General features: G+C 39.2%; 1 protein-coding gene across 1 annotated transcript in view; it reads right to left on the bottom strand.

The window, feature by feature from the left end:
* Window positions 1-4,996: 4,996 nt before the first annotated feature.
* The window catches only part of BARD1 (BRCA1 associated RING domain 1), a gene marked incomplete at both ends in the record, with an annotated part of 49,664 nt that continues 42,459 nt past the window's right edge, over window positions 4,997-12,201 (bottom strand). Inside the window, 2 exons of the mRNA XM_080632000.1 lie at window positions 4,997-5,326; window positions 6,096-6,193. Of these exons, the coding sequence (XP_080488126.1) occupies window positions 4,997-5,326; window positions 6,096-6,193 (428 nt within the window). The remainder of the gene's footprint in view (window positions 5,327-6,095; window positions 6,194-12,201) is intronic.

Consider the following 12,201-nt stretch of genomic DNA (forward strand, 5'->3'; position numbering starts at 1 on the left):
CCAGCCTGTCACTGCCTCAGCATCTCTGCTGGGTGAATGACAGCGGTGTCTCAAGCACACAGCAGGAGCTGATGGTTCTCTGCTGCTTCATCAGACCAGACCTCCTGCCAGGAATTGAATTGAAGCACAGAAAATGCATCTTCTCTGTGGGAATAAAATAAGGAAGGTGGGAACTTTCCTCCCTTCCCCCCATCTGATTACATACAAAATGTTCTTCTGCTTTTAAGGGCAATTTAACACTAGTTAACTACCATTAATTTAAATCAAACAAGTCTGAAAAGATAGAACATGTTGAACTGCTATTTAAAACAGCTGAATCTTCATTCGTTCCATCTGAGACATTACTGCCCATTTCCTAGCCAATGGAACTGTCTGTCCAAAGACCTCTTTCCGCAGTTTTTAAGCTGATATTTAAGCCTACTTTGTTGGCTTTTGTAACACAGTGCAGTCTGCTTTGGTATCCGAGAAAGATTCAAACCTTGCCAGCAAACTGCTTTTTCTTGCATAGTATGGGAGGAAGTCAGAAAAAGGACATGGGGACAAACTGATTAATACCAATTAATCTAGCACCAAATTCACCCCATTTCGAAGAGCAAAACCAGGTAATCCTCCAGTACTAGAGTAAAAACAGCTCAAGGAGGAAAAAAGCAGCTTTGCTCTGCCATGTTTCATGGACTTGTCCTCAACAGGATCCCAAGAGGCTGCTATCTAGACTTTGCTGGCAGCTCAGATGATCCACAAGATGGGCCAGAACAGACAATCCTGCCAGAGGCTCTACTGGCACTGCAGCCCTGGCAGTTCTAAACCCATTTTTTCCTCATCCCTGTACCCCCTTGACAGTAAAGCTAGCCCACATGAATGGGAAGCAGCACAGAAAGCACAGGAAGAATCATTTGGTGCTTACATTTACACATCTTCCCCAAATAAGATGCACCGGTACGTAGTTTTACAACAGCCTGTGGCTTCCATACAGACATCTTTGTCTGGACCAGAATATTTGCAAGTGTCTTTAGCCATAGTGCTGATCTGCTCGAAGAATGCAGCATAAAATAACTGCTGCAGATCAAGTTTGAACCTAATTCCTCAGGGAATACAACCACCTTCAACTCCTTGCCTAGAATTATTCCCATCCTTGAATAATTTATCTTCAACAGCTCTTGCTCCTCTCAGCTCAAGGCTAATCATAGGTAACTTTGTCTTGTGTTCCCCACAGCTTAGTCAGGCCCAAACTCACCTCAGACACTTGTGATAAAGCAGAAGAGAGGGCCTTTAGTTCAAGCCTAATGAAGGCTTGTAAAAGCCAGCTGGTGAAGCACTTATTGACATCTTTGTTATTGGAGAGATGCAAGTCTTTGCACCCTTCCATGCTTGTTATCCATTCGGAATCCCAAGGAACATCATTACGTCTTCAAGGCTGGTTTGGATGTGGCTTGGAGCAACCTGGTCTAGTGGAAGGTGTCCCTGCCTGTGGCAGAGGGTTGGAACTGGATGAGCGTTAAGGTCCCTCCCCGCCCACACCAGTCTCTGAAGATCCTATGAAGAGGACCATGAAACAACAGACCCTGAGCACCTTGCAGGCATAAAAGCCCTAATTTGAGAGCAAAGGTAGCTACCACTGTCTGGTACTTGCTGCCTGTTTGCATGTTGTTTCCCTGAAACACTCAGAGAACTAGTGCAACATCCAGCTCTCCTGCGTTGCTCTGATAAGAAAATTTCATGGGCCACTCACTGCCTTCCACCTCAAGAAAAGTAACTTCTGAGTATCTCAGATAATAAATGAATCCTCAACATTCAGCAGCAGAAAGCATGTTTTATTTTATAGCCAGAGGAACAAAATCCAAAGAGAACTATTGATAATTTAGGTATATGTAAACCTCATGAGATCTTTGAAAATGAGTAGCCAAATAGACGTAGGAACAGCCCAAAGTACAAGCTATTCCATGACTATTCCCCATCCCTGGAAATGTTCAAGGCCACGTTGGATGGGGCTTTGAGCAACTTGGTCCAGTGGAAGATGTCCCTGTGCCAGGGGGATTGAAACTAGATGAGCTTTAAGGTCCCTTCCAACCAAAACCATTCTAGGATTTTATGGTTATATTCCCTGGGATCTACCCAGGACACTGATGCAAGAAGGCAACCTCTTCCCAAGTATCTTTCACTTCAATACACACCCACAAAAAACAAACTCCAAAGCCCCACACAGAACAACAACAAAGAAAAGCAAACAAACCAGCCAGACTTCGTATATTCTCCCTTAGACTACAGGCCACAGCCATTCAGAAGTGTTCTATACATTTATTAACAATTAGGAATGTTAAAGCTGACATTACTGAACCCCAGATATGGCTACTGAAGGTGATTAATTATGAACTAATTCATAATTACATAAATAGATACAATTCAAGGGATAACTCATTAGCCTGAGATTTGCAGCATTTTTGAGGTATAAATAACAAAACCATCTATAATCCAGAATGCAAGTTTTGGACTTCTACCTCTTCAAATGCCCCGATCATCAATGCACATTAAGTGTATGTACTTTAGCAGAAGAATGCAAATACAAATTCATGTTATAACATGAAGTTCTTTACTAACCTTTAACAGATTTTCTTTGATGAACTCATCTGCTTCCCTGGCTTCAGACTATGCCAAAGCATACAGCACCCACAACAGGCTATGGCTGTCAGTGCCACAACTCTACTCACACAGCTTCAAATACCTCTTCTGTTTTAAGCTCGCCTCCTCCTTGCTTCCTTTACTGCACTCTTGGTTTCAGACTACAAGAGACAGTGAGAAATGATGCCTACACACCCTTCACCACATGCCTCATGATTTTATACCTTTCCTTTCATGAGCCAAACCCCATCCAATGGATTAAGGGACTTCATTTATCCTTACTACAAGACCTTTTTAGACATGCGTTACCAAGTGCTACCCCTGGCTTCAACAATTAGCAAGAGTGAATTAAGCAGGATCTGCATCACTGATCTCTTTTTGTGTGTGTACTTACCCGTTGCTTCAGTAGTGTTTGACACCTGCTGTAGCTCTGGCATCAAAGTCTACCTCCTGTGGTTCTGTGAGGCTCTTTAAGCATGTCCATTTACACAAGTTGATCACACTTCTATGAGAAGAGTAAAGATCACTCCTCAATATGGTAAGGAGGAATTCTTCATGCAAGTGGATAGTAAACCTTCTTAAAACCAGGACTTTATTCAAAGGAACAAGGAAGAGTTCAGGGTGTGTCTTAAAAGAAAAAAAAAATCAATGGCATTTTTCTAACAGAGTTTCTTTTCAGCTGCCAATAAACAATGGCTCTTAAAACCTGTTCCTCTGCTGCCTCTACTTTAGAACCTAGCACAGTATTATTGATGGTCCAAATGTCTTTCTGGTACACAGCAGAAAAGCTCCATTCTTAAGAATTTTGCAGAGATTCACTGTTACTTGTGCAAAGAATACTACATCCGGTATATTGATGTGCTATGAAATGCCAAGTTAAAATGTGCAATAATTGCTCAGATAAATAACGAAGTCCATGCAGTACTGACTCAGAACTTTACTTGCTGCCAGTATTTATCTGCACAAAAACCCCAAACATTAATACCATGGGTTGTTCCATTTATTAATAAGTCTTCGTGGCATTTTTGCTCACTCACACAGATGTGCAAGTACTTGAGAACTGCATTTAGTGAAGAGCAATGATTCAGTGTAGCACAAGTGATAGATCAAGATACTCAAGCTACTGAAGTCTAGTAGATCCTATTGAAACCTAAACCTTTTACACCTGAAGTGTACAGTTCTAAGAGTTCTACACAGCATACTGAAAATCAGCATAGGATCTCCAATGGCAATGGTTACAGAAAACAACTCTCACACTGAAGAGCTGCTCTTGCAAGTGGATATGCTGTCTTCACAGCTGTATCAAGTTCACAGAAAAGTACTTACATTTCCATTTACCTGTTGAGATATATATGCACTGTGCACTTACTCTGCAGCTAAGCTCATGTAGTAGGATATTCCAAGCTTACTTGCACCAAAAGCTTTAATTATTACAAGCAATACAAAAGCAAAACACAAGAAAATTTGTTTTATCCCACAACCATCATTGTCATTATATATTATTACAAGACACCATTTTTCAGTTATGAATTCACAAAGACAATACAAAAGATGCATGACATTACATAAGAGCACAGAGTGAAGAAGTCTGACAATAACTTATGATCAATTATGAGAAATATTGTAACAAATACGAAAGAATCAAATATTAATTTTTAAGCAACCATGATAGTAACCATCCATACTTACAGAAATATTTTTCATTATAATTAAATACGGATCCTGATGCTTAAAAACCTTCAGAAAATAGAATAGAATTTAAGTTACACATTTACAAGTGTGAAAGAGGACAGACGTGAATAACACATTCCTCTAATTCTAATAAGGAATTTTAGACCAAGATTAAATTTTGAAGACAGTGCTTTCAAAACCATCTGCCTCAAACAAATTCAGGCTGTTAGTTCAACTTCTACAAGGCTTGTCTGATGCCAAAAGTTTCCTTCAAAATCCAGTTGTAGGATGTTTAAAGAAACATCACATGCCATCTGACAGATAACGCAAACAGCAGATCACTGTCAATGGATATTAAACACAAAATAAATGGGGTCATGCTCTATCACTTAAAAAGGGCTGGTTCTAATCAAGAATGAAAAAGGTTTCATTATGCACAATCTTAGTTACAAAATGTCAGTGATTATTACAGTTAAGTTAAATGCAAACCCAAAGCATACTAAAGAACCCAAGGCACATTTTTCAATGCAGTATATTTATCTCTCTTATTCCAGCGCTTGAGTGATTTTAGCAACTCATTGAAATGGTCAGATCTCTCCTGTATTCCTAAGAGCAAAACATAGATCATAGCTGCAGACCAATGTTTACCAGAGTGTTCCAACTGCTCCAGACCCACCACATTTCAAAACCTTGCTCATGAGACAGATACTCATTTTACAGGCAGGAGCTGAAATGACATCATGCAGTCTATAAGCCAGCTGGAGGGGGCCATCCAGACTTTGCCTTGACGAATTTTCTCCGGCTTGAATTTAGAAGACGCATCATAGATCACATATTGAGTGCAAAATCTCTGGTCAGAAGTAGATTCTGCATGGTATGCCACCGTGTTTATTGTCTGCGTCACATCACTGTCTGGTTTTGGCTGTCTAACCAGAATTTGTCCTCCTGCTGCTTTGACCAGCTCCACAAGGTCACTCTTCTGGTGATGTTTGAAAGATCCCAAGAAATAGAAGTAACATCCATCAAACAACTTAGGCAGCTAAGTGGAAGGAAAGAAAAAAAAGGAAGTATAAATACAGGTCATCACAACTGAGCACACTGGAAAACAGTGGAAAGGAATTATCAGTGCCTACAAAAAGATACCACTTAAAATAACCAACAGTGGAAGCTAGAAGAGTCCCTACCCATGGCACAGGGGTTGGAACTAATGATCTTAAGATCCTTTCCAACTTTGAACATTCTATGATTCTATGTACCATCCTCAGTGTAAGTATGCAATCAAGAAAAGCTTGCTTACATGGCAAATTCTTGCTTATGTTCAAATATTTTCCAGCATAAAAGGATTTGAACGGTGAGCTAGGAATATTTACAGCTACTGTTACAATACATTTAATGAACATTTCCTATGTAATCCAGTAAGTAACCAGAAATTAACCCAGTTAAATATAAAAGTGGCCTTATATGGAAACAAGAGGTAATAAACCCCTTTTTTTTTCATCAGATAATTTCAACAGGCTTCCAAAGCTGAACAGAGAAGGCCGATGCAGCACCACTTCCTGTCCCATACAGCTTCTTCCATGAGGGTAGCACAGCCTCTGACAAGGTTATAGCAACATATCTATTAATAGAGCAAAACGACAGCTTTATGGGTGTTCACAGTTCTTTCCATCACCTTGCACATAATCAAATTTCTGTACAAGACCACATTAAACTTTTACATCTACTGCACCTTTACAAGTGGCAAAGGGCAAACAAAATGCATGAACCAAAGGTCATTAAAATAATCTGTCTCAAGCAATAAAACCCACCAGGTGTTCTCTGTTGAGCCGGCCTCTTTGTGGGCCACCTTGAATTTCATACTTCTCTTCTTGCTCTCGAACTGTGGTCCGTAGACAAGCTTGTACCCCTACAAAAACCGCAGTAAGGAAGGCAAAGATTAGAGACCCCATGTTTTAACACAGGCTTGCATGCCATTTTAGGGACTCAAGAGTTGCACTAAGATAAAAGGATTACCCACAATGCAAAATATTGCATCCACATAGCATCAAAGCCTACGTGCTTTAGAAATTTGCCTTTAAACTTGAAAACATTTCCAACCACAGCTGAAGATGTAAGTTAGATGGGGAGAAGTAATATCACACTAAAATCAGCCCTGTGAACACTGGGAGTTTCTAGCTTTTCCTCCTACCCACTAAAGGTCAACCACTTAATGTCAAATGTCAGACTGCTGATCATTTGGAAGCTTAAATCCAGCATGTAGGACCAACTCTGCAGTTATGAAATGGAAGCAATTGCCTGATAAAGAGCAATTACAAAGCAAGCACAAAGCTGGCTTCTGAACAGCTATGGCCTCAAATAACAAATCAGATGGGATTTCAAGATCTCCAAGATCAGCACAAACTGGAGATTTATGCTAGGGTTTAACACTGGCATTCATTTTTGTTACCACTGCTGCATAATGAGATTATCTTTTAGAGTCAACATGTTTTTACCTTGTTTTAAGGCTAGTTAATTTTTTCCAATACAGAATGTGCTAATGTGTCGCTAACATCACTTAAATGTACTACCTGACCTCATTTTGGAAAGAGAGATTGCTGTGGTCACCCATTCAAGGATGGAACGTTTTGCCTCCACATACGCTGCACTCATTAATAAAAATTACCCAAGAAAAGGTTTCCAAAGCTAATTTTGTTGACTGCTCCATGAGGATTTACAGTGCTGTCAGTGCTGGTAACTGTTAAAGTAGCACTTCACGCCTTGCACAGCATTTCTTACTCAGGCAACTTATTTCCACGGTACAAATATGAAACCCACAGTACCTAAAAAATACAAACTGAACAAAATCAGAAATAAAATGTGAGGGGTTGATCCTAAAAAGGAAGAAAGCACAAGACTATAAAGAGAAGTATCACTGACAAAAGTATTGGATACCATGGCAGTAAGTAGCCAATAGATAGGAATTATCTAATGCAGAGAGATCTTTGATAGCCAACTGTTAGTAATTTACTACCAGTTCACATAAACTCACACAATGCAATGGGAATTCATATTTTAATTACTAGAAGTCCTCCAATGTACTTAAACCAATAAAGATAAACCTATACAGAAAACCAGAACTGGCTGAATACTATGGCAAATATCTCTCCATGTACAGGTGTAAGACCGATTATTTGCAGTAGTTCATTCCTTCGAGAAAAATTAACATGAACTGGAAAAGCAACCTCGTCATGTATTTTCTGGCATAGCAACTTACATATTCATTACTGGTAACAGCAACGAATACATTTTCAAAGCACTCATAACTCAAAAATAAATCTAAGTTATTTCAGTAATTTTTTATCATCACAACTCAACAAGACTTCCTGTATCAGTTTCTCTTTAACTTACACAGCTATTCTTTCCTTCCAAGAAAATCTAGATGTGCCACTTATAATAAAGGAAAAACCATCTCATCTAGTCTTAAGAACAGAACTGTCCATTCATTAAGAGCATATTTTATTTCAATCTGCAATCAAAAACTCTATTTCAAGGACCTTCACTACCTAAAGCTTCACTGTAGCTGAGGGTTTTATACAATAAGTACATCACAAATTGAGCATCCAGAGCCAGCATTAGCAAATGAAGCAAATGTGATACGAAAGTAATAAAACGCTGAATGAATAAAAAACCCCTACAATTTCTTTTTGTACTGCTACTTGCCTGAGAAACTAAAAATTAAGTTACGAAAGTGACTGTTAGTGGAATGTCTATGTTAGAAAAATAGATTATGACTGTATCCATACCTATGCCCGTTCATTTCACACTGCAAAGTTCTCCAAGGAATCTGTATGCCTCAAAGCAAGAGAGCAAGAAGAGAAACTCACCTACACATCCTGTTTTCATCATATCTATAAGGACCACAAGGTAAACATCTGTTTCCTTGAAAAACTGGAAACATGCAAACAGACCATCTGTCTAGCTAGTGTCTGCATGATGAGTGCTCTGATTATTAAACCCCTACGTCAGGGGGGTTGGAACTAGATGATCTTAAGGGCCTTTCCAACCCTAACTATTCTATGATTCGATGATTAATTTTAGCTTTTCTTAACCAGCTAGAATCACAACAGATCTGTGTCTTAACAGACTTGTGGCACAAAAGCTATTTTATGATAAAAAGCCATGAACATCAGTTTTCAGTGCCCAGGTGTTTCCTTTAACATAAGCATGTTAAGGGGCAACATCGTTAGACCTATCACATACACAGCCCTTTGGGGAGCAACAGGTTCTGTGGTATTTGGTGGTAGAAAACTAGAACATTTTCAATTCCCAAACATATTTTTCATGCAAGATGTAGAAGCAGAACTTGCTCTGACTCATGGGTCTTGTCATATTTGAGAGATAACTGCAAATGCTTTTGGAACTACTGTGCTCAGGGACATTCTAAGCAGTCTCATCTAACACTTTGTCTATATGCAGGTAGCAAAAGAGGAAAGTCAGTCTTTGGAATCCTCAAGCTCTGAAGAGATGGTGTTTCAGACTTCAAAATAATTCATGGCAATCCTACCACCAACAGCACAGCCAATCTGTAGTAACAGTATCACTTGGAAAGAGACAAGACAGCACAGACAAGGTAACAGCAAAAAACCCTTTTTAACAAGGAATGACAGAAGTCATGTATCATCAGAATCATGGTCCAGCTATATATTCAGAAAACTGATGCAGCTAGCAACCAGTGTTTGAGGAAGGTGCTTACAAACCTAAGGTGAACAGTCAAGGAACATCCATGGAAGACCTAATTAGAAGAAGGGAGCTAAAGTAATTTATTTAAGTGATAGAGACCAGTATGTCCATTAATTGCAGACTTTGTTCAGACTGATTGCTCGTTTCTCTTCAGTGACTCCTACATACTTAGAAAGAGATTTTGTATTAAAGAATTAAAGAATTCACATACCACAATAAAAAAGAAATCAGAAAATTTAAAAAAAGAGAACATCTCCCTGTTCTCATATTTGAGATAAAATGACAGAGGGCTCAAGTTGTGTTTCTACCTAATTCATTATGCATCTATAAACAAATGATATTTACCCATTCTTTTTTCCCCCCTCTCCACACACAACTTAGTGTCAAGTCACTTGCTTTTAGATTATTGATTCTGCATTATCATTTTCAGATGCAGTGGCTCCAACAGTCAAATTGAGCTTCTCAAAGACAGCATAATCGGCTTCAGTGTCACTTGGAAGCCCCAGGCTTGTACGAGCTTTATCATCCTTCTATGAGATGGCACAACCACCACCAAATGACCTGGTGCAAAAAAAACCCCCTCAATTTCACACTTATGAGTACAAACAGCTTAGAGCATACTCGATTAGCAGTATGAACAGAATACAAATAGAAGATTAGAGCAAACCCCAACTTCTGGGTTGGGTTTTTTTTTTACAGCTGGGGATTTTATTTTCTGTGAAAACTGAGTGCTGAACCCATTCAGTAAAGCCCAGGTCTTTCTCTTGAGTAGGCATTATTAATTCTAAAGCTGCTAACACCTGTAAGTGGCTGAATAACATGACAGCTTCCTTTTAATAGTCTCTCCATCCAACTGAGTGTCATGCTGATTAAGAGGACCTATAAAAGGAAATAAAATTCCATAATGTACTCAAAGGTACATCGCTCCACTTCTTTTACAGGGACATTCCCAGAAGCTCTCTTGACCTTACAGCACTCCTATTTAAGTCAGAAGTATAGCACCCTTTGACTTCAAAACAGGAGCTATGTTAAATTGCTTCCCAGAACTCCTGAGATTACAGACTCTCATTTGTCCATCACTGTATTGAAAAGCCACCAGTGAGAACTTAGTGCCAAGACACTGCTGAAATGAATGGACTGAAACAAAGAAGTGCTATTATCCTAATTAGAAAGTGATCAGGACACCATCAATACTATGCCACCTCCTTTCTGAAATTGAGATGGACATCTTAAGTACTTATGCAAGAAAAGCAATTCAGAACAGGGCTGAATCTTGGAAGAACAAGAACATCCTTAAAGAAACTCTCTGAAAATGGAGAGGAAAGTAAACTTACTTTTGAGAAGACACCTGTAATTTTAGGTGGGGGTAGGGATAAGGATTACGTTGTTTTCCTTCCCCCATTCACAGTCTGTACATTCTTCACTGGCATGCCTGACTAAAAATCTAGTCTGTTCTGCTCTAAAATGAAGCAGACCACTCAACTTACTCAGGATCTCAGCCCATCTTGATTTATTCCCTGATGCTATTGCCAGTAAGACCTGTGGACCTTCTAGGTTTGAGGTTGATCCAAGTTTATTCACTTAACATGCTCTTTTCCCTAAAGAGGGTGATTACTGCAACTACACTTTAATGGCCCTCTAGTTTAGTCACAGTAGTTGGATCAATTATCCACAAAAGGCAAGACATGTAGTAAGGCATTTCATGTGGATCAGAGCTGTTTTGCAGTGTCCAGTTCTTGCTAGCACTCATTAATAAAGCTTGCCCGAGAGAAAAACATACTGGGGCAAGATCACATGTGCAGAGTGGTCACGCAAGGTTCTTCCCTAGAAATACAGAACATTAGAACTTTTAAAAGCCTCTTACATAGCTGATTTCACACTTGCGATTTGTAGAGGTAAACAAAATAATCTGCACCAAATGCTGGCAGAAAAACAAGCCTGCTTTCAAGTCCCTAGAAAATACTGCAGAAAAAGGGTTTTAGCCTAATACAACCACATTTTAGCTTGATGCTACCACATTTGGCAAGGAGAATACTGATCTTTTCCCCCCATTATTAGCAAGATAGTAAAGCATCAATACTTACACTAATCCTTATTACCCCACTGAACAGTTGCCCCTACCTTCTCAACTTCAGGTATATAATGGAGCAAGCAGGTTGAAAGGGTGACCACCCTAACAGTATCATTATTTGACCTTTGATACAACAGGAGCTACTAGTGCTGGTCTAAATAGCAGCATTATTTGCAAAATTTAAGATCAGAGCCCTATAATCCTTATGTATGTCTGTCTTACTGGTTTATAATGAAACTAACTGCATCAGCAAAACCACTTTAAACAGGATGGAGTACAAAAAGAACTGGTTGCCAAGAACAAGTTGTAATCACCCACAGATACCCAGGGGTAGCTCTCAGCAACTCAATTAGCCTTAGTAGAGTTTTGTTGGATTTGCATTAATAAAGCAAAAAGCAGGGGTTAGTCCAAAAAAATCTCTTAGAACACCAAAGGTAATTCAGAAATACACAATAGCAACAAAGAAGATAAAATGCTGCACATCCAAGATCTAGTAGATTGCAATTGAAACTTCCTCAGCTCAATCTGCACCAGGTTTTAAGATTTACATGCAGATTGAGTAAAGCCTGATAAGATTATTTTCCTAGAAAAGGAAGAAATCTAGACTGAGAGAAAGCCCTAGGGAAATCTGGCATGGCTAGCTTCAATTTGCTCTCATCAACAGCATTACCAGTCTCTGCTACAGCACAGAGAAGAGTTTTTAAACTGTCTCATATTCTTACAAAGTAACTTCAGAATCTGAGATTTTCACAGAGGTAGAGATCCCATTTGGTTAAACAAAAGCAGTCCATTTTTCTAACACACAGAAATGACACAAGATGCTGCACAGACTAAAATGAATCGGCTTAAGAAAGGTAGTTAACAAGTCATCCAGGTGATATTTATTGAACATGATGGAGCAGATGCTTAGGAAGTCCTTAAACATCAATTCCCAGATGCTAGGAGCATGTAATATGAAAATCACTACTTCATTTAAACCCCAAGCGTCCTAACTTCTTTAAGGAATCAGTGTTTGCCACAGGTGTCCTCTAGACTGACCAAGGTGACTGGAGGTAAGGTGGAGAGGTCATGTTAAATTCCAAGTGTGCTTATCCTCTGGATCACATCACATACTGTTAAATTAG

This window comes from Psittacula echo (genome assembly GCF_963264785.1).
Source record: "Psittacula echo genome assembly, chromosome: 20".
In the NCBI taxonomy this organism is placed as follows: Eukaryota; Metazoa; Chordata; class Aves; order Psittaciformes; family Psittacidae; genus Psittacula; species Psittacula echo.